Genomic DNA, 25,215 nt, shown 5'->3' with positions numbered 1-25,215 from the left:
GTGGGGGAGGAGGAAGGGGGCGGCGGCGGGCGCAGGCGCAGGTGCGGGGCTGCTCCGCCGCCCGCAGCGTAAACAAGGGGCTGGCGGCGATGAGGAGGCCGCGGGTGTGCGGCGGGGAGCGGGACCGCCGGGGTTGAGGTTCCGTTGTCTGTCGGAGGATTGGGTGTGTGTGTGTGTGTGTTTCCCTCAGCCCCTCCATCTCCCGCCGGACGGGGGTGGTGAGGGCCGTCCCGCCATGAACTTGGCCAGTCAGAGCGGCGACGCCGGCAGCGGCCATCTGCTCTTCGCCAACTTCAACCAGGACAACACGTAAGGAGGGGGAGCCCGGCCATGAAAAAGGGGGAGCCCGGCCTGGCTGTGAGGGGCTCGGCCTGAGGGAGAGCCCAGCGCGGCCCTGAGGAGGGTGGGAGCCCGGCCATGAGGGAGGGGGTTCAGTGCCCTGAGGGAGGATCCGTGCCCTGAGGAAGGGGGATCCGTGCCCTGAGGAAAGGGGGGGGATCCGTGCCCTGAGGAAAGGGGGGGGATCCGTGCCCTGAGGAAAGGGGGGGATCCGTGCCCTGAGGAAAGGGGGGGATCCGTGCCCTGAGGAAAGGGGGGGATCCGTGCCCTGAGGAAAGGGGGATCCGTGCCCTGAGGAGGGGGGAGCCCGGCCTGGCTATGGGGGGTCCCAAGCTGAGGGAAATCCCACCCTGAGCGAGGTAGGGCTGCAAGGAGGGGGCAGTGGAGAGGCTGGAGGAGGCACGGCTGCTGGGGGAGGAGTGGTGAGGGGTGTGTGTGTGTGTGTCCCGGTCCCATTGCAGCCCCTTCCTCCCTGCAGTCTCTGCCCCTTCACTGCCGCGAAGTGGGGTCGTGGTCCCCCTCATTCCCGTAGCCAGAGGGGTGGGATGGTACGGGACGGGACACCCCGCCTGCCCTCCTGGGGGTGTGTGTGGAGCTGCAGGGGGTGAGGCCGCTGTCGTAGGGACACGCAGCAAAAGGTGAATGGGCTGCTTGAGCTGTGGTGGCAGTGTATTGCCTTCTCCTTCCCCCAGGTTGTTGCCCTGGGAAGTTTGGTGTTTTGTTTTTTTTTATTCTTGTGCTTGCGAGGCGTTGCTCTTTGTGGTTGTGGGAAGGGGAGGGAGAGCTCTTTCTGATTCTTGATAACACCCAGATTTTTGGGGAGACTGAAATAAGATGAAGACCCAAGTCTTCCAGGAGGTGCAAAGGCTTCATTTAGAAGCTCATTATAGCTGTCTTCTCGTACAACATTTTCATTTCCACCTAATCAGGGTTGAAGCAGTGTGCCTTAGACTTAAAGGTATTTTTATGAGCCCCGTGCTTGGTTTGATTTTGAACAGGAAGACTTTCTCACATAATTGTGGAAATTGCACTTACTTGGATTTCAGATCTGGAAAGGGTCAGATAGTTTATGCTGCACATCTTGCAAATGATTTAATCTTTGCAGTGTGTAAGATTAATTAGCACATAGTAGTTTTTATATGGGATATTTAAAGAGCAATAATTTTTATTTTAAGAAATCCGTAATGATTGGAATTGGACCTTTAAAGAAGGATTTTACTGTCTTGAATACCTGAGAATTGAAACTAGGGGGCAATAACCAAAAGAACTTGCTGTACTCAAGAAAGGAGGAGTTTTGCTTTAGGAAGTGAGTAAGAGGAAATGATCTCAGGTTGGCATCACAGAGCATAATCCACATGTGTTGTGGTGGTTTGTTTCTTTTAACAACTTATTTATTTTACAAGCCTTGTTATCTTGTCCTCACAAAAGAGATCTTTGACTGCCTTCAGCATGCAGCATAGTATGTGGGAATTGGGAAGATGAGAAGATTATTTACAGTGGCTGCCAAGATTGAGGAGAAAGTATTTCCTTCTACGAGATGTGACCTCTTGTTTGCCTGTGTGGCTTTTGTTGGGGCTGAAGAGACGAATGAGTGGAGCAGAATAAATTTAATAGTAAATAGCATAGGATAAATTATGAGGAGAGGCAAGAGTTTTCTATGTATTTGTAAGTAAATCATTATCCATATGTTGATTCAAGCCAAAGACTTTTGCAACTACTTTTCATGGGTTTTTTTTTAAATTGAGGACTATATACAGCTTGCTCTGGCATTGTGTGTGTAAAACATGCCTGTGCTTTTTCAGATACCATCCATTTTTTACCTGTTACTAGCTAAACCAAGTTCATAATACCTAGAAAATCTGTCACCTCTTTTCTTTAAAGCTTTTAAAGGTCATTATATAATTTTTCCAGTTAAACTGTGCTGTCCAGCTCTGATCTAAAAGCTTACTGTTTTGCCTGCCTCAAAGCAGCTGCCTCATATCAGCTACACCTTAGCTTTGTGGGGAGCTCTATATATTTAAAAGGTCATCAAGTTGTGATTAAAAAAACAAGTTGTCAGAACAAGAGAGCTGCAGGCTTGACTTGAGAAAAAAATCCAAGACAGAAATAAGAAACAAATGGAATATAAGCTGCTTTAGGTCATCTTTGGCTCATACACCTTGAAATCATTCCTCAAGTAAGAATAGAGTGTGATTTCTTTTTAACTTGGAGTTTAGGGGGGGGGGAGACAAGTGGCTAATGACTTTCTTCTGTTCTAATCCTCAACTGTGTATGGCTCTTTGCTACTGTTCCCATTTGATCTTTTTAAGTGTCCTAAAAGTGTTTTAAGTCTTGGGATACAAAGTCTTTCTCGTTATCTTGGCTTTTTTTTTTCTTTTAAATTTTCAGATCGCTGTTACAGAAATCACATGTAGGGGAAAAAAAGGCTCCTGTTGTGTTTTGGGGTTTTCTGTCCTCAAATTATAATAAAATATAATAAAAATAATAAGAGAATAATAAAAAGGCCACTCTACTTTGAGACAGGTGAGATGGCTGGAGGACATGGAAAAAGTATCCTTATTTCTAATAGTGTTTTAAAAGAAATATCTCTAAGAAAAGAAGTGTGAAGTGGTAAATCTTGCAGATGTCTCTGGGAGCAGCTGCTTACTAAAACACTTGCCTAATGTGGGAAGTGACCCAAATAACCAAATTTCATTCTCTTGAGTAGAATGTGGTGGTTGTGCAGGTTCCTCATGCTAAAGTTTATTTTCTTTATTACCTTTTTTCCCCACCCATGATCTTAGTTTCTTGTTTGAACAGAGCAACAAGTCAGTTCTCTGGGCTCAGTAGTCTTCTCTTCTGGATACCTGGATCATCACTGCTCACTGGGTGAGAAGAGCTTGATTAGGAATTACTCCATTCCTGATTAGGAATTAATTACACTCTCCCATGGTGGGCCTCAGAGAGCTTGTTTGTTTTCAACTTACATTACAAGTAACTGGAGTTGTTTTCCAGACAGGTGAGGTAAACAAATGCATATTCTTTCAGAGGGTATATGAAAGAGAAGCTTTGTTTACATCTTCCCAGCCAGTAGAGCTCCCATCATGTTTTAAAGTGTGATTCAGTAATTAGAAAAATTGCTGACAGACAAAACTGGAAAATAAATTACATGAGTGCATTGTTATTACATTTAAAGCTTTTAACTTCAACTTAATGAGGTGCTGGTACCACTCGTGCTCAAATGTGTCTTGCTTACCTTGACAACAGAACCAAGTGCCTAATGTTAGGAAAAGATGGTGCTTCTGGCTGGTAAAAATAGGTCTCAAGATAACTTTTCTGAGGTTTTGTGAAAGGTTGACAGGTAATTACTGCCTCGTGTTGGAAAGAGCTGAGCTCCCTGGTGCCTCTCAGCCTTGGGAAGATGGATTGCTGGTAGTTAGAAGAATGTTGCTCTTCCCAGTTGTTACAGTTCCTGGCCCCTTATAGCCTCATTCTTGCTTTTAGGGTTTGTTTGGGTTTTTAGGCTTTACACTTTTCTTCATTCAAGGATGCTGCAGGTAGTGACATTATCTCTTGGGACATTATCTTTGTTATTGCAGGTGTTGTCTCTTTATCCCATGTTGCCCTCAGCATTATTTACAGGAGAGTGCTGAATTATTGCTTGGACCTGGAACCCTGCCTGGAAACACTCCACCTATAAGGCATCAGAAGCAGTTGGTTTGTGGGTTCTCTTTGATACAGTATGTTTTCATTAAGTAAAAAAACCCAGAGAAGGTCGTTTTCAGAAGATGTTAGCCTGCTTGTTTTGGACCAAGCCCTTTTCCCTAGTGGATCACTCATTGCACAACTCAGCATGACTGGCATTATCTGATTGGGAGGCAGAAGCTCCAGCTTGCAGATAAAAGTGAGGTAACTGATTAGTATTCAGGAATCTTAGCAAAACTGTGCAGTAGAAGCACTGAGGTGACCTCAGTGTATGTTTTAGTAGTTGGAAATGTGTAAAGATACATAATTGGTAAGAAGCACTGCTTAAACTCCAGTGCTGTTTCTTTTGCTTCTGGGAGAACTACTAGAACTGAGCATGGATACATTTATAGAAAATAACAGTCACCTCACAAACTCTTAACAGGCTTTAAAACCCATAAGAGAAATGCATTAATGCAGTAGAAGTTTGTAAGTTTTTAAGCAAAGTGTAACTTCAAGATCTCAGGGCTTTTATTTATATAGAATGTAGGTAAAACTTTCAGTCTTTAAATTGTTACACAAATACTCCCAGAGAACATGATTTTAAAGTTTATCCAAAGGCAGCCTTCAGATCTTTGTAAAAAACCCAAACAAAATCCAACATACCCAAAGAACTTACTTGTGAAATATATGCAAGACTGTAGAGAAGATTTAGTCACCTTTTTGAAAATAAGTAATCAAGTAACAGCACTTGGAAACAAAATAGTCACTGTAGTTTTGAAAACATTCCCATGATGAAAGGACACCGCAAAGCCTTGCATCTGGATTTCTAATGAAAACACTGATTTGTGCCTTCTTTGCAGGGTCTTCTTTATTCTCAGCTTTCATTTATGTATGGAGTTACATCTGCCAGTTATCTGAACATATATCTATTCTTTCTGATTTAACTCTGCCTTTTTTCTGCCCAAATAAATCAGTTTCCTTCTATGTTGTAAGGAAATGTTCAGAGCTCTCAGGTTGTGCCTGTGCAGAAGTTGTTCATGTTGTAGAAGTTGGATTGCAAGTCCTCTTTCCATGTGGTCTTTGGATCTCTGGAGTAAACTGCTTGTGGTGAGAGAACAGGAGTCAGGTGCTGAGCATTCACTCCTCTGCCTGTTTCTCCAAGGTCCAGGTGTCATTCACCTGTGAGCTTTGAGGACGAGAGCTGGTTTTTTTCCAAGGAGGCTCTAAAGCCAAAAATAAATTAAAAAAAAAGAAAAGGAAGGAAAAAAGCAATTGGGTAGCTCTGGTGCTCAGGGAAGAGAGCTGCAAGAAGCAGTCATTTTGATGTTACAGCAGGGATGTTTTTTGGGTTATGAACTTTCTGTTGTCCCAACTTGTTGCTGGTAATTGATGAGCAAGTGTGGTCTCCTCTTGCTGCAGCAGATTTACATTTGGGGGGGGGTTCTTTTAGTAAAAGAACAATGGGGAAAATCTCCTGTGGTTTGTCAGTGATACTGATCAGTCTGTTGGATGTATGAGGGTCTTTATTTAGCTCTTGTCAAAATTAATGACATTCTTGACCTTTCTTTGAAGACATGTCTGTAAGATGTTACAACTTTGGTTTCAGCAGACATTTGGGAGGGAGAAATAAAGCAAAGTTGATTTCTAAGTAATTCTGTTCCTAGGTAATTCCATTGATTTTCTTTTATTATTATTTGTCCTCTCTTCATCAGAAGCCTTTGTTCACAAAACATTTTGTCTTTGGAAATTTACATTGGTTTTGAAGTGAGGTGGAGCATTAATATAATGAGGCTGTATCATCATGAAAGTAGGTTTAATTAACTAGGTATTTAAAATAGTAATGTCTTCTGGAGTTGTGTTTATACTGCAGCTGCAACTCATTTTAATATGAGAGCTGTTCTTAGTATGATCTTTCTGATTAATGTAGAATATTTCTGATTAATAGTTAAGGGCCTCTATCATGCAGAAAGGGAAAAAAACTGGTTCTCTGCCTTTGTATATATATTAAAGGAGCAAGAGAAAAACCTGTATGATTCTAATCTGAAAAAACTTGTTTCTAAAGAGCCAGAGAGATGGAACCAGCTGATTTCCCACTCTAGGTGAGCATACTTACAGTGAATGTCAGTGTCTTGAAATGAGTGTATGAGATCTCAAAACTGTTTGCTTGATGAGGTTAGTTTTAATTATTTATGACAGCTGCTCTTGAAAATACTCTTCAATATTTATGTAGTGTCTTGAATCAGACTTCAGTATTATCTTTGAAAAAAGCAGGTAAACACAGTTTCATAAATCACAACTATATTGGTAATTTTATACTGAGTAAGCAACCTTAATGATGAAATAGCTCAGAGCCTACAGCCTGAGATGTGTAATAGAGGGTACACATAACAGAGCCAAAAAACCACCTGTGTGTTGCATAATGTTAGAAGAAAAAGCCTTTTTTTTTAATATTGATTTTATTTTCAATTTCAGTCTCTCATCAGCTTCTGAAAATTGGTAATAATAAACTAACACCCACATTGTAAAAGGAGCTTCTGATAAACTACAGCAGCCTCATGTTGGCTGCTGTCTATTTGAGCAATAGTTGAATGGCTTATTGATCATATTTCTTCCCCATATGAATGCACATTTTTGTGGAGGTGAGGTAATTTTGGTTAGCTACTGCTTTTGTGGGATTTGGACATTTAGATGGTTATCAGGTGTCTTAAGGGCTTTAGTGTAATATCAGTGCAGGGGAAGATGGGGGATTTAAATCATTATGATTATGCTGGTATAACTCAGCCTTGTGAGTTCTCTTATTACATAGAAAAAGCTTTTTTCCAATAGTTTCATAAGAAGTAATTTGAGATTACATTTAAAAAAAAACACCCAAGCCCTCCAAACCCAGGAATGCTATTCTAGAAGAAAAGTGGATTGTTTTTTAGTTTTGTGTATATCCTGAAGTGGGTTTAATTATACTGACTGAAGCTGTCCTGTGTAAACAAATGATTTGTGACCTCATCACGTTGATCCTGAAAGTAATAACAAAAAGCAGTTACCATGGATGGAAAGATCTGTTCTTTGCTCCCTCATTTTGGCCTCTGCTCAGCCTAATGATTTTTGTCATGTATACAACTCTTTCATCATCAAAGCTTATTGACAAGAGGTACTGGTGGGCTGTAGGAGAAGAAAAATGCCCTCTGTGTCCCACTGGTTTCAGTGACACAGCAATATTTTGTGTTTAGAGCTGTGAAATAGCCAGGTGACACACAGATAGCTGCAGTGTGGAATCCTCCACAAGGAGATCATCCTCTGTCTTTTGTAGATCCTTCATATTGCAAGGAGTCTTGTGACAATTTATTTTTAACTCAGTTGAGTGCTTGTTTACCTTTAAGTGACAGTTTTAATGTCATTCTTCATTGAACTTTTGGGGGAAGCAGTAGATGAGATGATCTAAGAAAAGCTAACTCAACTTTTTTTTTTTTTTTTCCAAATTGCATTTTTGTATTTTTTCACAGAATTTGGATTTTCATTGAGTTGTACAAAAGTAGATGAGGGAAAACCCTGAAGCATCTTTGGTGACTTATCAGATGTAGTCTGCTGAACATACTGATTTTATCTGAAGTGAAATTAAGCTTGGTATTTCTAAAGTGACTTGAGGAGGAGCAGCAAAATTTAGTTAGTTTTATAATTTATAATATAATTTTATAATTTATAGTTGCTATTCTGTCTCTAAACCTAATATTATTTAATATCTTGATTATTGAAACTGGGGAGGCTTATTTCTCTTGCCTGGGTGGTGCATATTTTAATTTGAAGATTTAAACCTCCTCAAATATAATTTCTTAACCAGACTGTGCCAGTTGTATTTTTTTCTAGAAGAGAAGGTCATTACCACCAGCTGATTTTTATACCTTGAGATCTTAATTTCAGAGGAACAACTGAGGAACAATTTTTAATCTAGGTACCTTGAAGTTTTGAAAAAGGGCTCACTTGGAACCATGAGAGAAAAATCCAGGAAGAACAAGAATTCTAGGAATCTGTACTCTAAATGCAGAACTAATTGTTAGTGCATCTGAATTCTAGAGAATCATCCTGTTGGGTTCAGAAAGAGTGTTTTGGCAGAGTGATTGGCAGGATTGGGTTGGAGCCTTGAATTGAATGACTCTCCACAGTTTGGCATCTCAAAATACATTTTATTGGCCTTTAATTAGTTTTTCCCCATGTGTCCTGGCAGTAAGAAATACATTAGCTAGAAGCATGCTAATGCACTCCTGTGCAGCTATATTGACTGTCAGTTTTCTGTGGGATAAAACCATCTTTTATGTGGGGAGGGGCAAATGAGAATGTGCCATTGTCAGCTGCCTGGATTTGTAAAGGCCTGCAAGAAAAGCCTAAAGGTTTTTCTAGCTTCAAATTTAAGACCTGTCTTTGATGCTGACTGGAAAAGCAATTAAATGGTCTGTGACCTAAGTGTGAAAATAGAGTAATGGAGCAAAGAAGGGTTTGTAGTTGGCTTTTTAATGTTCTGCTATTGTTCAAATCTGTTTAACATCAGTGACCAGCATTTTTAAGAGAGTGTCTCTGATCAAAGATTCAGTGTGAATATTTTTAAGACTGAGACTTAATGTTCCTTGAAGGTGCTAGAAGATCATCAAATAAAACCAGAGAAAATTACTGTTGGCAGTCTTTAATTCCTATTTATTTTGTTTTAATAGGAAAGCTCTTTAGGGGTGGCTAGGGAAGGTTACAGTATAAAGAGCAAAAAATCCCCAGACAATCTCAATTTAAAAGGTCTTGGAGGTCACCTCTCATGATGAGGCAATGATGTAACTGGTTTGTATTTCATTATTCAAGCCATGATCTTTCCTCCCCCCAACTAAAGCTCTTAGTTTGTGTGGAGAAATCACCAGTCTGAGTTGGGCAGTAGGCTTACATGAAGCTCTGAACTCATATTTCATAAAATGTGAAGCAAGATTCCACACCTGGGGTAGTTCTGAAGCTATTTGGCCTCTCCAGAGTTGGGGAAATGAAACTCTGTGTCTGTCATGGCTTTTTTAGTCAAGGTTTTTTATCCTTTTCTTACTGAGCTAACTCAACTGGAGTTTTAGAATAGGGGAAGATTCTGTCCTGGGGTAATTCATGACTGATTTAATTTGTTTCTGTCTTGTTTCTTTTTACAGATCCCTTGCAGTTGGCAGTAAATCAGGTTACAAATTCTTCTCTCTTTCTTCTGTGGACAAATTGGAGCAGATCTATGAATGCAGTAAGATTTTTTTTTTTTCCTTTTTCTTTTTTTATCCTTTCAGTTGGCTTGATTTGGAAAGAATAAGACACATTTCATTTTTTCACAGGTGGTTTGAAATTGACATAAGAGGAACCTTAAGTATATGATGAAATATCAGACAAACACAAAACAAGTGATTGCTGGCAGGGTAAAACTATATGTTAGTCTTCTGTATTGAAATTTAGCTGGTATGTTGTGAGATTTGGTAATAGCTATGAGAAGAACTCCTTGCTTTTCTAATGTTATGTACAATAGCCAGGTTGTATAGCAGCTGAGCATAAAAAAAATCACTGTTGTAAATGTCTTTTGGATGCTGGGACAGGCAGCCACTGATGGACTGTTACTAAATAAAACCAAAGTCTCAGTTATCTTTTTCTTGAATCCTCATATTTGCTGTTAGAAAAATACTATTCAACATGATCACTTCAGAGTTATTCACCCAAAAGGGTGAATAATCCAGATTCCCATAACATCTTGATACTGATCAGGTACGAGGTAGGGTATGAGGTGAAACAGAGGGAGGCTTGAGGGAAAATTGTGTCCTCTGTTTTGCCAGTAGTTCGTGAGCTTTTTTTTTTTTTTTTGAGGTGCTAATCAGTAAACTATGACTGCTAGTTGACTATTTAGTTTCTAAGAGTTTATTTAGTTTGTAAGAGTGTTCTTATAAACTCCATGTGATACTGATAGATGGTACCAATAACTATGATGTCAGCTTTTATATCCTGGTGTGTCATGCTACACAGCAGCCTTGTTTTCAGCCTCCATTCCCTAAGTGACCTGATCCTGTGGCATCCAAGGTTGAAAATGGTGTGTGATTCAGCTCACCTGTAATCTGTGGTGATGGCCTCATTCTGCATACAGCCAGTGGAGAGAGAAGTCATTGTCAGGTTCAAATGAGGCACCTGTGGTCAGGTTGAATTGCAGTGCAGCTCCATCTGCCTGTTTGAGTCATGGTCTGGTTTTGCTGGTTAAGCTGTGGTTTGAATTCCATTTTATACTCTTGAGTTTAGGTACCTGACCTCTGTAGCATGTTAGGCACTTCCAGTATCTGCCCTGATAGCACCCCAGGAGGCTCAGTGAGGATGACTCCTGTTACACAAGACACTGAATAAACACACTAAGAGAGACTGAGCTGAACTATACAGGACTGCTGCTTCTAGCAAGTCCTTGAAAGAAAAAGTGAAGTGCCTGGCTCAAGAGTTTGCAATAAACTGATAAAGCAGCTGGGATTAGAATCTAGACCTGCTGATTCCAGTCTTGTCTTCACACTGCTCTGGGATACCTGTGTTGGCTTGGCCTTTTTGATATTCTGTGTTTTCTTTCTTGTGAAGTCCATAAATACAGAATGTGTGATAACATTTTGTAGAAAATGTGATGGTTTGGCCTCTGTAAGCCAGCTGGTCCTGACCTCTGCTCACAGGACATGAAATCTCTGCAGCAAACCCAAATAGTGGAGGTCTTTATCTTTTGTACACCTTGGATTTTCAACCTTGGATTTGTAAACCACACTTGTTTTAAAATTTGATTATGGGGAGTGGAGGGCTTCCTGTTTTTTGGGTGCAATAATAAAAAATATCTTGTGGCCTCCTAGCCACGTGCCTCCTGCTTTTCAACCTAGTTTGTAGCTATAGTAAAATACAGAATATGCCCCAGATGTCTTGTGTTTGAGAGAAAAAACTGAACAGAGTGGGAAGTTTCTTTGTCTGCTCCCATCACTGGCTTCTACTTGATACCAGTCACCTAAGTCCCTGCTCAGCTGATTCCCCTGTGAAAATAAGAATTGTAGTGGAGGTGCTTTAAGGCTCAATGAATGCTCAGAACATGCTTCATGTTCTTGGATTCAAAATGGAATAAAAGCATGGCTGATCATAATCTTGCTGTTTCTAGCCAGCTCTTGTCTGTGATGCTCCAAGCTTACATTTATGAAACTGGAATCTTAAGCATTTGCTTGTTCTCTCCTCACTGCTGATGCTTCAATCATTTTGCAGCTCTTTTTGTTCTTGCTGAATTTTTGAATCTGAGGTCTGAGAATGAGCACTTGTGCAGTGTAAAGAAGAAAATACAAATGGAAAAGGGAAAAAAAAAAGCCCACAATCTGAGTAACAGCATAGCTGTAGGACTTGACTAGTGCTTCTAAAGGCATGATTAATTCAAGTCAGCTGGGTGTAGGATGTGCAGTAGAGCCTGGTACTGTACTTGAATGGTTCCTCTTTAGGAAGTATACATGACCTGGGAGCTGTGAAGAGAATTTATCACTTCTTCCTGTTAGGGGAAGACAAAGGAGCTGTGGTGTATCCTGTCTTTTTCAAGTGAATTTAATTAAAAGCCCATCACAAAGCCTTTCTCTAAAGGTAACTGTATTAGAGTGAGTCTTTTTACACTGAGACTGAAGGATTGTCTGTACCTTTTAAAGGTTTTCTCGTTGAAAGTTTTTTCTTCTCTGTGACTGCTTCATTCTTCATAGTGCTCTTTCTGCCTTCCCTGCTGCCTACACTTCCCTTCAGTGCATCCAAGGACAGCACTTTTTCTATCTGAATCTTTGCCACTGTTCCTCCTCTGAAGAACCAGGTTTCCTGCCTGCTCCAGAAAGGAACAAATCCCAGAAGCTGTGTCTTGCCACAGTTGTCCCTGAATGGGGAAAGAAGCTGTGCTTCCCCAGGAGCAGGGAGCAGTCTGTTTTCTGTGTCTCTGTGTACTGGTCTTCTGACTCTTATAAAAAGATGTCATCATGAAAGACTCCAGGCTCAGATGGAAAGCTAATAAACTGCACTGTAAAATATTTGAGAATCTTTTATGTTACTTGTCAGATTCAAGGCCCCTGTACCTCTGCATTTGAAAGTTTCTGCAGAAATTCATTGCCTATGCAGAACATCACTGAAGCAAATTTTTGTATTTCTTTTTCATGTGTAGTGTCAGGAAAATGGGGAACAGTTCCTTGAAAACAACATAATTGCTAAAATGCATTATCCCTGTTGCAAAAGTGTGGAAACTGAATTTTCAAAGTCTCTGTCTGCTGTTTTGTCTTTTCTGGAAATGTACCATATTAAATATGAGATGTAGATAAAAGTCAATTATATTGCATAAAATACTGAAAATGCATGGTACAAACCTGCTCCTTTTCCATGAGGAGACTTTCTCTATTTCAAAATAATGTAGAGCATTAAATATCTTCTGTTCCTTTTCATGACATAATTGTACTTTCAAAGCAGACGTGTCACACAGTGGTGATATTGTCAGATGCTGAGGATGTTGGGCAGAGCTTTTTTTTCAGGGAATTTCTGTCACAGATGACAAGAACAGTGCCAATTATTTAATGTGTCTCTTGGCCAAAACAGAAGCCTTCAGAAATGGTGGGGCTTGGGTTTTGGGTTTTTTTTTCTTACTGGACAGTTTTACGATTTGGAATGTGTTAAGCATTGAGCTAATCCAGATACAGACTTCTGAAAAGTGTGGTGGCTTTAATCCATCAAAGCCCAAGTGCTTTGTCTTGAGACAGTAATGGAAGGGCAGATGTAGCCAGTAGCTGGGGGAGAGCTGCAGAGAGTGGATAAAACCCTCACCAGCTTTCTCCTGCTGTGAAAATTGTTTTCTCTGTCCCTGGGGCTCTGGGAGGGGACCTTCAGGTGATTGGAGGGAGCACCCAAGCCAGGGTGGCACTTAAGCTGCTTACTAGCTTGGTTCCATAGTGGACTATAATCAAATGCTCCGATAACGCTTCTTTGCCAGAGATCCTTGGACTCTTCTCCACATTTTGAATGGTGATTTGCATTCCTCTTTTGCCTCCAGTGCTTCCATAGTAGAATGTAGGACAAAAGCAATGCTGGTTTGTGGCTATGCATACATGCTGGGCTTTGATTCCTGTAAAAAATGTGTTTAGAGGCTTTCAGATGAAAGATGGGTAAAAATTACTGCTCAGTGGCTGAAGCAGTCTTAAAATATCAGTTTTAAGCTGATCAAACTTTCTTTTTTTATGGACAAGTGTGCAGAAACTCCAGGGTCTTGGTCATCAAAATCACTTCGATGCATGGGATTCCTTTAAAAACAAAACAAAGTGCACACAAGACCTGCAAAACCTCAAAAATTTTTGCTTTCCTAGATTTTTACAGAGATAAGATTGTAAGAATCTGGAATTTGACAATTTGCTGGGGTTTGTATCTTTGAGAGTTTGGGGTTTTTTTTCCTGCTGGATCTTGGGCAGGGGGGGGTGCGTGCTCCGTTCTGAGGTGTAAACTTGCATGACAGCTGGGGAAGGGGGAGTGTGGCAGGAAATCCTTGTAAATCATTATTTTCTGTGTAGATTTTCTGCTTTAAAACTGTGTCCTGCATCCCCCCTCAATTGTGAGCTGTTGTGGCTGAGTGTTGTGCTGCTAGATTACATTTTCTTAGAAAACTTTTCCTGTTGATGTGCATCATTCTTCTTCCCTAAAACTGTATTTTTCCCTTGTTCCTGTGATTCCTCAGCTGACACAGAAGATGTGTGCATTGTGGAGAGGCTCTTCTCCAGTAGTCTGGTGGCCATAGTCAGCCTTAAAGCTCCACGCAAGCTGAAAGTTTGTCACTTTAAGAAGGGGACAGAGATTTGCAACTACAGTTACTCCAACACCATCTTAGCTGTCAAACTCAATAGACAGGTGAGTAGTAACTCCAGGTGAAAAACACAGGGAGAGGTTTTGGATCTTATTCTAGCACTTACTCATTGATGTCTCATCCTTTGGTGACAGAATTGCCAATGAAATAATACTTTCTTTCCACTGTACTTTTCCAACTGTGGCTTCTGTGTGGCATCTGAGTACTTGTTGCTTAACTTCTTGAGTGAAGTCCCTGGAACCATAGTTTGCTGTCTTCCTAAATCATTAGTGGGTTCTTCTGCAAATACCAACTTTCTGGTCCTCAGCCAGTTTGTTCAAAGTTAAGAGAATGGCATCTGAAGGAGAAAATCTTGGTGTCCATTCCTGCCACCAAAAATCAGGTGTGGTAGGATAGGATTCCTGTTTAAAGTTGTAAGGGAAACAGTGACTTACTTGATTGCTGGCACAGTGAAATGGCTTTAAATAAGTAACAACTTTTTAGTCATCCAGATGTAGTCTACAAAAGTGTAAACAAGATTTGGAAGAACTTAATCAACAGCTTTTGAAGAAAAAGTCCCTCACAAATTATTTTAACTACTGTAAGTAGTTAAAAAGTCTTGTATGTTTTTTCTGTTTTAGCAAAAGCAGAAAATTATTTCCACGTGTGAATTAATTGGGGAGGTGGAGGGAGGGAATACTTAAGTTCAGAGTAAGAATTGAATAGCTTTAAATGAAGGTTTCTAGCTTACTGACTTAAACTAGTAATGTAAACCATTTTTATTTAAATCAGTTTACACTGGCATGGTTGAGAGAAGTGAAGTGCATTGGTCACTTCAAGTGCCTGAGTGTAGTATTGAGCTGTTGAAGTCTTATCAGAAGGTGTTTCTTGTGTATTTCCTACCAGCCTCTTATTTCTTCCCAACCTTTTTTCTTGGAAGGTACCTACTGAATTTTGGATACATTTTTTTTTTAGGACTGATAAATTAATATAAACTCCAGTGTGATTATCAGTGTTTCATCCTCTTTCCCATGTCTAGAGGCTGATAGTCTGTCTGGAAGAGTCTCTTTACATACACAACATACGAGACATGAAGGTATTACATACAATCAGGGAGACACCTCCTAATCCTGCAGGTCAGTATGGTGTTAGAAACTGTCTTAGCTCCAAAATGTGTCTTCTGTGTCAACCTATGACATTTCCTACAGGGAATTGTAGCATTGCTGATCCCACTGTCAAATAGAAATAATTAAATACATGAGTGTTGTCTTAAAGCCTGCCCATTCAATCCAGGTGAGGTTTCTGAGAACAAATAGCAGAATCTGCCTTAAGCTGCATCTTCCCAGTGTTTTGGTTTCCTAAAGTGAATGTGTTGAAATGTTAGAAGTAGGAGTGATAGAAACTAGAAACTTGACAGCACTTGGTAAAGTTAAAGACTTTTTCAGGTTAAGTCTTCAGGAGTCGTGGCAGACATGGGAAATAATACCACTAAATCAGCTAGTGTGGCTCTATGGGTATTCTTTTCTACTTAATATAAAAATTTGTGTTAAATAGTTGAAAATGTTGCAAGTGGACTCTGAAATTACTCATCCTTGTTCTGTTTCTTTTCATACCTTGTGTGGATAACTTGAGATATCTATTATATTTCAATGCAAAATCTGAAAGTTTTGCTGCATAGGTCTTGGAATTTGCCTCTTTCTAATTCTGTTTCTGCATCCCTTTTAGGGCTGTGTGCTTTATCAATAAACAATGATAACTGTTACCTGGCCTATCCAGGAAGTGCAACTATTGGAGAAGTACAAGTCTTTGACACCATCAATCTGGTGAGGATTTTTATCAACCTTTGGTAATGCCATAACTTGCTCAGAGAGGAATTATGAGACACCTAGGTTCCTGTATGCCAGTTTGCAGTATCTCTTCAAGTTATGCTTCACAGAACATCCACCAGGAAAATACAGACACTAATATTAGATTTGATGCCTGGAGTTGGGCAAAGGGATGGAGCAAAGTAATTTCCATTTGATTTATCTTTAAAGTGTCCCTCTGCTGCTTGTACTCTCTATGCACATGCTCCTGTGCTTAGCAGCTACTGAAACAAATCTTGAGGCTGTTACCCATATCTGAGTGCTTTTGAATATGCAAACATGTAGCTTTTAAGCTGTGCTCTGCTAAGATTCTGTTTCATTGATTCACTCCTGCAGAGAGCTGCTAATATGATCCCAGCTCATGATAGTCCCTTGGCTGCTTTGGCATTTGACGCCAGTGGGACTAAACTTGCCACTGCATCAGAAAAGGTAAGGTGGCTTTTTAGTGACTTTCTGGCAGTGATGGAAGTGAAACTTGTTTCTAAGCATTTTGAAGCAAGTTTTAATTGTGAACGATTCCACGTGCAAGTTCCAAACAAGAAGGCTTACAGGTTTAATGGCAAATCTAAGTTAAGAACTGTTAATGATAATTGGCACAATTGCAGTGCTGTGAAATGTTGGATGATAGTGTTACTTAAATAAGTATCTTTTAATCTAGCTGTAATTAGGACAATCCTGTGAGTTTCTCCCTTTAGTGCAGGATATTTATTAGAAATTGCTTTGTTTTGATGTCATCATTTTGATGCCAAAACACTTGGGTCAGGGTAGAGAGCAGTGTCTTGCCAGTCTTTGGCACATGATGACAAGTTGTCTATCTAAATTGTATAAATTAGGAAGTCTTTGTTCTTTGAGGAATAACCTTAAGGTATAAAGGTGTAACTGATTGCATCTGATGAAGGCACAAAGATGCCCAGATGACTGCACCCAGTGTGTTCATTTTCATGAGCAAACCTGGTAAGAAGGGGCTATTCTTGTTGCATAGCTTGTTCTCTGCATTCCTAGCTCCCACCTCTTGTTTCTCTGCTCTTAGAAATAAGCTCCACAGATATTTCAGTTTTGTGTGTGGTCTGCATCAGAGGCAAAAAGTTAACAGGAAAATGTTTGCTGCTTGTACTCTGCTCACTGGAGCTAATACACAGTGAACAAACTTTAAGTGAAATTAATTTTTTTTGTCTTTACAGGGGACAGTAATAAGAGTGTTTTCCATTCCAGAGGGACAAAAGCTCTTTGAATTCCGAAGGGGAGTGAAGAGGTAAAGTTGAACTGGGCTGATTATCTAAAGCTCATTCTGTATGGTAGATCTCCAGTATGTTCTGCAGTTGAGAGGACATCTTGGTTTTTTGCCTATTTCCATCTCCATTCATACCTGCTTGTACACTTATAACTGTTTCAGCTTGAATGTCTTCCAATTTCTCTCCTTGGGACCTGACTATTCTACAAATGAATTCTGTCAGAACTGTCCAGCCTCTTGGTCTTGTTGAGGGAACTTGTTTCAAGTGGGTCACCTTTTTTGTAAGATACTTATGGTAATTGTCCTTATGTCCTTATGGTAATTGGAGACAGTACCTGTAATATTCTCACTTTCTTCTAAATCCTCTTGGTGCTGTGATCATTACAGCCACTGTGAAACAGCAGCACTATGATTTGTGGTGGTAGGAACTGTAGTTCTACTGTACTTAAAACAGAGGTAAGACTGAGTTCAGACTGTTACTGGTTGGTCCCCATATCTGATGTACATCAGAGTGGAACATCATTAGTGGGGCTTTTGTTTTAAGAAGGTACCAGAATTCAGAATGCTTATTATGGCAATTTTCTTTTTTCTTATTTGCAAAGCAGTGATGACTGAGAATTCTGCTTAATTAATAATAAAGACAAATACTTTGGCTTAATTGGGAGTCACCTGCAATCACTGGCAGGAGAAGAAGAGCAGATGAGTCTACCATGCAGCCAGAGTTCCTCCCAGCTCTCACAGTGCAGCTCGTGTGAACATAATGGAGCTCCTTAGTGGTGAATGTGCAGAAAGACTCCTACCTACCAAAATGGAGAAGTAATTCTCATTTAAGTCAATTCCCATGAATTAGTTAACACTAGCTTTCTTCTTACACGAACTGGTAAAGTGCTAGAATGTCAAAAATAATGCCTCATTGTTTCCTGTTTTGTTTGTCTGGTTTTTCCCCAGGTGTGTGAGCATCTGTTCATTGGCCTTCAGCATGGATGGCATGTTTCTGTCTGCATCCAGTAACACAGAGACAGTGCACATCTTCAAACTTGAGACTGTGAAAGAAAAGTACGTTTCAGAGGTGCCTTAGATTTATTGTTTTTTAAGGAAAAGGCTTTAAGTGTGAACAGATTTCTCCTTAAACACTTCTGTAAAGGGAAGGGCGTAAGAAATCTCTTGTGAATCAGCACCTGTAGCTGAGCTGTTACTGTTTTTAATTCCCAGTGGAAAGGTATTTCTGCTGAAGAGAAACTGGCCAATCTTTGGCAGAGAAATGTGGAGCAGTTCTAACATTTTCAGTTACATTTATTTTGCCTCTTCTAACATCTGCGTGGGAAGAGCTATCTCAGCAGTGCCTCCCAGCTGCCTGTAGGGCTCTAGAAGTCACCAAGTTATAAAATGTTCCTATTAATGATTTGAGAGGGCAGTCGTGTATCTGGGGAATTTGTTGGAAACAATGATTTGCTCGGTGATAAACAGGAGAACAAAATCCTCAAGTGTAGCATTTCCCAGTAGATCTTGCTCTTGTATAATGAACCTTATGAAATACAGTTTTATAAGCAGATGTGTCAGTTTACAATCAAACATGCTTAAATAACAGAGGGTAGTGTAGGACACACTGTGCCCTGTAGCATAAACAGAGTGCATTAGAGTTCTCAAGGGTTTTAGTTATTTCTGAAGAGAAACAAGTAGCTGCTTAATCTGTTTAAAACTGAAGAGATGATTCCAAGTGTTTACAAACCTTTCTCGTGTGAAGGCAAAGTCATTAATTTTTTTTGTTAATTTTTTTTCTTTTTTTTTTTTCCTTTTGACTTGTTAGACCTCAGGAAGAGCCTACAACCTGGACAGGTTATTTTGGGAAAGTACTGATGGCCTCAACCAGCTATCTGCCCTCTCAAGTAACAGAAATGTTCAACCAGGGCAGAGCCTTTGCTACGGTCCGACTGCCGTTCTGTGGGCACAAAAACATCTGTGCCCTCGCCACGTGAGTAGAGAAATGGAGTCTGCATTCATCCCCCTCAGGGCTGCCAGATTTGGGGTGTGGAGAGGCTGACTCTGTAGAACATAACCTCCCCTCCAGCAGAGTGGGTAGTGCACAGATCACCTGTAATCATTTCAAAGCCTCTTCCTGCTTCAGGGCAATGTGTTGGAGGTAGCACCTCAGAGTCCTGCGAGGGGAGGAGGGAAAGGTGTGATGTTTGGATGAGAACAGACTGTTTCTGAGTGTTGTTTGAAGATGTCTTTTTTAATTTTGATAAAAAAAGAATGATAGGAACAGACCCATGTGCTTGTGGCACTTGCTTCCATTACTGCCAGGGGGTGTGATAGTGTATGTTGTGTTACTGAACTGCAAAATTAGGCAAGCCAGGCTAATCATTTAAGAAGTCTTTGAAAGCTACATCATATTATTTTTGTCTCTAAAACAATGTGGCATTCATTAAAGTTAATTTTGAGGACTAAATCTAATCTTTTTTTCTAGCTTTGTGAAAAGCAGGCCCCATGTGGCACAGGTGCCAAATCAATAAGCTGGATGGCAATAAACTGACTTTGTGGAGGGTTTATAGTTTGTATGATAAAATTACTTTTATGTCTGTACACTCACTTCTCTGATCTCTAAGCAATGATTAAGCCTTTAAAACATTTCTGAAATAAGTAAATACTTTAGATTATTTGTCTTTGGAGTTGCACCAAGCTTGGAAAAAAGAAGTAACTTCTGAATCTGTTTTATTGGGTTATGTATAAAGTTGCTTGATTCCTGTTGGTATCCCATTATCCCCCAAATGGGATTATACCTTAGAGTTTTTATGCCCAGTTCTTTCCTAGGTGCTCACTCTTAACTGATAACAATGTTTGCTGTCTAGAAGCAAAACTGGGCTGGGGGTGGAGTGGCTTTAAAATCAGGGGAGCACAGTTTGCTTTACTTAATCTGTTGCTCTCCCATAAACCCTTCCAGAATCCAGAAGATCCCTCGTTTATTGGTGGGAGCTGCTGATGGATATCTCTACATGTACAACCTCGACCCCCAAGAAGGAGGAGAGTGCACACTAATGAAACAGCACAAGTGAGTCCCCATGAGCTAAGAACTCTTTTGTTTTATTTCTTTCACAAAATTCAGTTCTGTTCTTTAAACTTAGTTCCCTTCTGCAAAAAGTCTTAACTTGGAATAATTCCCTTCTTTAAAGTCATCTTTCTCCAGACATCTGATGTGGATGAGAAACTTCAGAATCCCCCTTGTGCCTCCCTTCCCAGTATCCTCTACCCTAAGCACCCCTTTTCCAGCAGAAACTTAACACTGCCCCAGGGCAGGGAAGGCTCAATGACTGTTAGCAGTTTGAGTTCAGTTACTTAAACAAGTACTTGAAACTCCTGACACCATCCTCTTCATCAATAAATGAAGCAGTTACAGAGATGAGAGATGTTGCCCTGATTTCACAGGAGGGAATCTGGCCTGTGAAATTATCTACATTATCTCTTTCAGTGGTGTCCTTATTAAACCTCCTTGCATGTAAGCCAACCAACTAATGTTCTGGAGCAGTCCTGTAGAACACCTAAGGAAAACATGACAAGGTGTTTTGATTTTTTTAATAAAATTTGGCAGGAAAGGCTAGGGTGATAAAGTTGGATTGCTGAGATGATCAATTATAGAATTAACACCAATAATTCACCATCATAATTCAGGTTACAGCTTTGGTCAGTCTGTAGTACTTATAAAAAAAATGATACCTTTATCTGACTGTTTTAAGGTAAGACATGGTTTGACTTGTAGATGAAGTGGAGTCTCAGGGGGAGGTTTTTATCAAGTTCTTAATATCTGAAATGCTCTGATGCCTTTGAGAGGGATTTCTGGTGTGTGTCTGTGCAGCAACCACTTCCATTGTCAGTAGAGCTGAAGAAACAATCTATAACATTGCTGATTAGAATGGCTGTTAACTTTTGAGTCATGCACTCTTGTTTGGAATCTCTTTTTTTTCCTGGAATCAGCTCATAGGATTTAGATCTTAATGCCATGTCAGAGCCAAACATCTCTCTGAGTTTTCAGTGCTAAACACCAAGTGTTGCTCGACACCTGGAACGGAGGCACCGAGCTGCTCCTCTCACGTGTGTAAATGTATTCTCCTTGCACATCCAGTGAGATACTATCCTGTGGCTGTCAAGCTGTACAATGCCCAGGTACAATGTACAATGCCAGGGTCACCTCTCCAGCTCACCTCTCTCTGCTTGCTAGGCTTGATGGCAGCATGGAGCCAGCCAACGAAATCCTGGAGTCTGCATCCCACGACCGGCCCTTGGTAGCACAGACGTACAGTGCTGCTGTGACTAAAGGTACATATGTGCCTTCCTCACCCACCAGGCATGGTAAGGAGAGGGCTGGAAATGGGGCAGAGAGCCCCTCTGGGTACTGCTTCCTTCTGGATGGCTGCCTGAGCTCAGCTGCTTCAACACCAAGCTTTTTATAACTGCAGGTGTGATGTGGAGCACCGGTGAGCAGTAGAAAAAGAGCACTTTGTGTAGCCTCCCGTAGAGGGGTCACTCATCTTTGCCACTTTCTGAGTAGAACTTTGTCTCAAATTGTGGTTGATTTATTGTAGTGATATTTACAGTGCTTGACACGATTACTTCATAAAGAAGATCTGCCTCCAGACCTCATGCATACCACCAGAATTATACCCCACTTTTTTTTTTTAGTGAGGTTGATAAGTGCTCCTGTCATTCTTTTATGGGAACAGTGACCTGTTAGCTTGATTTGGTCCTCTGTTAAACTGAAAGGATGAGAATTTGGTTAATGCTGCAGCTCCCCAAGTGGAGCTTCTGCCATCTTTGTGTGGTGCTCAGGTCAGTGCTTCAGCTGCAAAGGACAGGCTGCACATGTAGCAGCAGTACTGCAGTTGCAGCCATCATGCATGGGTGGAGATTAAGAAAAACACCAGCCTGCCCAGCACAAGTATGTGTTGAAAACACACACAGAGCAGTTTCATTTTGATCCTAAACTGGTCTTGGCTTGGAGAAACACAGTCATGATAAAAGCAAACATAGGGTGGTAGTAAAACTCTTGCAAGTGATGTCTTGTGCTTCAGCCCTAAATTTAATGACTGTGGATGCAAGCCTCAGCTTGTGCTGCTGATCCCCCCCCCCAACTACTTGTTCCTTTCTCTCCAGCCTATACAGATGACCTGGGTGCTGTGGGTGGAGTTTGCCTGGAAGATGAAACCAACTCACTTAGATTGGATGAAGACAGTGAGCATCCTCCCATGATCCTTCGGACAGACTGAACCTTGACCTGTGAACTCACTCACTCCTGAAGCAGAGAACACTGGCTTGATGTTTCCTGAGGAATCTCGTGTTATGCTGCTATGAACTTTGACATGAGTTGGGAGAGAGGATGACAGACTCTTGCAGTTTTAAGTCGTAGCTGTAGTTCTAATTCTATACAATTGGACAAATATATGGTTTTCAATTCAGTGGCTTTTAATCTTGCTTATCTATTTTAGCTGTGTTTATTTTTATTTTTTTGTTGCCAAAACCTGCTGTTTGTGCAGCCCTCAGAGCCTGATAGCTTTGCATGCGTTCATGTGCCAAGCAAGCATAGGAGGGGGAGAGAGAGAAGCCACTTTATAGCAAACTCAAGTTTGTATTTTTTTTTATATATGTATATAATATTTAGCTTATATAAGGAAGGAGTCAAGAAGTGGTTCTGGAAGCTGAGACTAGTTCTGCACTGACAAAGGTCCAAATGGTTTCCTGTGCATGGGCTTGCAGGCATACCTAGTGACTGACATGCAACCTTTCAGATGCAATGGCCTGGGTTTTTTTTGTTTTGTTTTTTTGGGGTTCTCCCTCCCCTTTCCTGGACCATTTTGTTAATTAAAATTCCTTCTGAATGTTGTGTATTTGTGGGACTGTTCTGTTTGCTGGGATGGAAAACTGGATGTGTTTCCCTGCATAAGGATATAGAATATGGAAAGTGCCTTTACAGGGAAGAAAAGGAGGTGCTGCAGGAGGAAAGTAGCATGGAGGAGGAACTGCTGGAGACTTGGTTGTACAACTTTAGTATTTGGCTGTCTGCTAGTGGCTGTTGAGTTTCTGGGTATTTTTTTTGAGAAGACTTGGAATGCACTTTCTTTCTTTCCTGTAGATTGTCTTATTTCCTTGGCAGAGTAGCAATAACTTGTTTTTTTTTTATACTGTTTTAATTATCCAAAGAAGGATTATGTCAGGCTGGATGGAAGTCCCTATAGAGTATGGCAGCCTCACTCTTGAAACAGCCTTAAGGTTTTCAGCTGGAAGGCTCAGCTCTCAGTTCTTGCTTCTCTTCAGGCTGGGGCTGCTGCTGGTGTACTGCTCTAACTGGTGGTTTATGATTTATTTGTTTTCCATAAAATGCTGTAAATATAAATGATGTAGAAAGATAAATTTTGTTCTGGGTTCTCTTCTGCTGGATAACAGTGCTTTTTTTTTTTTGCTTTTTTTTTTATTTCACCTTTCATCAGAGTATTTCTTGTGATATGCTCCAAGGACTGGTTGTCTCTTTGGCAGTTTGGGAATAAATCCATAACTGCCCTGCCCCTGGCTCTGTCTTTCCAAGGCTGAGCAGTGCTGCAGACTATTTTTAGGGTTGTAATGTGCCTTCTCTTAAGTCTTGGGTAACAGTAAGTGAGCAAGTGATTAGCTAAGTACTTGGTGAGTGTTACCTTCCTTTGCCAAAACCAGCCTGCTTTGCCTTTTGTGTAGCAATGTGGGTTGCTTCCTTTTCCTCTACTGACTGCTTGCAAAAAGAAAAAGGGAGGGGAGAAAAAAAAAAGGCAAGGAAATAGCAGATCTTGAGAAGAGGACAGAAGCTGAGAGCTCCAGCTATGTGTGAACTTGCTGTCACAACCAGACAGTGGTGTGATTTTAGGATCTGGAAGTTTTCTCTCAAGCAATGCAAGCAGTGGGTTTTGTCACCAAAGAGCTGTGTGAGCCAGTGGGCTTCCCCTTACCCTGAAAGTGCAGGAGATGGTGGTGGCCCTGCCAGGAGGGGCTGTGGCACTGAGGCTGCTGTTAGGCCATGCAGGTGGAATCTGTTGTTACCTTAGCACAGGTGGAAGAGAAGGGCTCAGGTTTGTTTATTCACTGAAAACCCTTGGCTGTCCTAAGCAGTCAGCTGAAGTGGGTTGTGATGTCCTCTCCAGAACACATTCAAAGCAAAGCACTGAGCTGTGCTGAAACCTTGCTTAGTCTTGACTTCAGTCTCTGGCTGACAGTTGAATTCTATGGTCTGGAATTTTTAATTTAATTATTTTTTTACTGCAAGTGCCATCAGCTTTGCTGTGGAGCTGCAGAGTAAAATACAAGTCTCAAAGTAAATACAAGCTCAGTGAAGTCTCAAAGTAAATATAAGCTCAGTGAGCTTTGCTGGCAAACTCAACCTCCCAGGAGCTGTCAGATGTCTGCTCACTCCAGACTAAAGCTGGTGATGTTCCTGATAAGATACTTGGAGGCTTGGCATAGACCCCAGAAGCAGAGTTAGCAGTAAACATGTATAAGCATCACAGGTCTGCTAAGCACACAGGTTTTACAACTCTTGAGTGTAACAAAGGCCATGCTACACAGTAAGGTTTATGCCCTTTAGTGTAATTACTAAATTTATTGCTAATGGAGATGTCTCTTGTGCTAATTTTACCCCCTTCTTAATTTTTACACCTTGTCTTCCACAGGTGACTTGGTGATCCCATATTCACTGTATTTGTGTCTTCCAAATGCTGCAGAATGTTCCTGCCTGTTCAGTCCCTGTGCTTTGCTTGGATCACTCCTAAGCAGGAGCTGGAAGTCACTTAAAGCATCCAGCTTGGTTTTGTAATCTTTTTAGAAAGCACAAGTACTAATGTTCTGGGGTTGTGACCAGCATGGAGGTAGCAGGGTAGAGGAGGTGGTTTCTGGTGTGACAGTGACAGTGTGTTTAAGGTTGGTGACAGCAGTTTTAAGTTCATTGCATGAGAATAGAAGCATTTTCTCAGATAAAAAATTATTAACACCATTTCTTCTGGTGGCCTCAGGCCTTCAGTAACCACCCTGTTGTGGTACATTACCAAAGTTAGAAGCCTTTCAGGTTGGGGTTTCATCCCAATGACACAAAGATGTTTTTTTGTTATTTTTTGTTTTGTGTTTTTGTAGGGTTTGTTTTTTTTCCTTAAGCATCCCAGGAATGCTGTTTGCAGCTTCATCCTTCAGCCTGAGTGTGGAGCACAGACCTGCACTGTCATGCTCTGTCTGAACCTTTCTGATGATCTGAGAGCTCTGGGTGAGCCCAGGCTAAG

At 40.9% G+C, this 25,215-nt stretch overlaps 1 protein-coding gene across 2 annotated transcripts; it reads left to right on the top strand.

Annotated features, from left to right (window-relative positions):
* WIPI2 (WD repeat domain, phosphoinositide interacting 2) lies at positions 1-23,720 on the top strand. Of its 2 annotated transcripts, none has more exons than XM_030459500.1 (12): positions 1-309; positions 9,168-9,250; positions 13,733-13,902; positions 14,877-14,973; positions 15,563-15,660; positions 16,039-16,131; positions 16,884-16,954; positions 17,882-17,989; positions 18,741-18,905; positions 19,875-19,982; positions 21,147-21,244; positions 22,079-23,720. In XM_030459500.1, the coding sequence occupies exons 1-12, from the start codon at positions 236-238 to the stop codon at positions 22,189-22,191; spliced, it is 1,278 nt and encodes a 425-aa protein (XP_030315360.1). In that variant the 5' UTR covers positions 1-235; the 3' UTR covers positions 22,192-23,720. The 2 variants fall into 2 exon arrangements, with proteins under 2 accessions (XP_030315360.1, XP_030315358.1); XM_030459498.1 differs by having other exon boundaries at positions 28-309; positions 21,147-21,277.
* Positions 23,721-25,215: the final 1,495 nt, after the last annotated feature.

The sequence above is a fragment of the Calypte anna genome, chromosome 14, assembly GCF_003957555.1.
Source record: "Calypte anna isolate BGI_N300 chromosome 14, bCalAnn1_v1.p, whole genome shotgun sequence".
NCBI classification, from domain to species: Eukaryota; Metazoa; Chordata; class Aves; order Apodiformes; family Trochilidae; genus Calypte; species Calypte anna.
Note: the sequence above shows the minus strand (reverse complement) of the source record. Positions and strands in the feature narration are given on the sequence as shown.

What these genes read in the sequence shown, in the direction of transcription:
- WIPI2 (XM_030459498.1), top strand. Translation starts at nt 236, where the DNA reads ATGAACTTGGCCAGTCAGAGCGGCGACGCCGGCAGCGGCCATCTGCTC. An exon ending in GACACCTCCTAATCCTGCAG is followed by an intron (nt 14,974 to 15,562) that starts GTCAGTATGGTG and finishes CATCCCTTTTAG; the next exon opens with GGCTGTGTGCTTTATCAATA. An exon ending in TCTTTGACACCATCAATCTG is followed by an intron (nt 15,661 to 16,038) that starts GTGAGGATTTTT and finishes TCACTCCTGCAG; the next exon opens with AGAGCTGCTAATATGATCCC.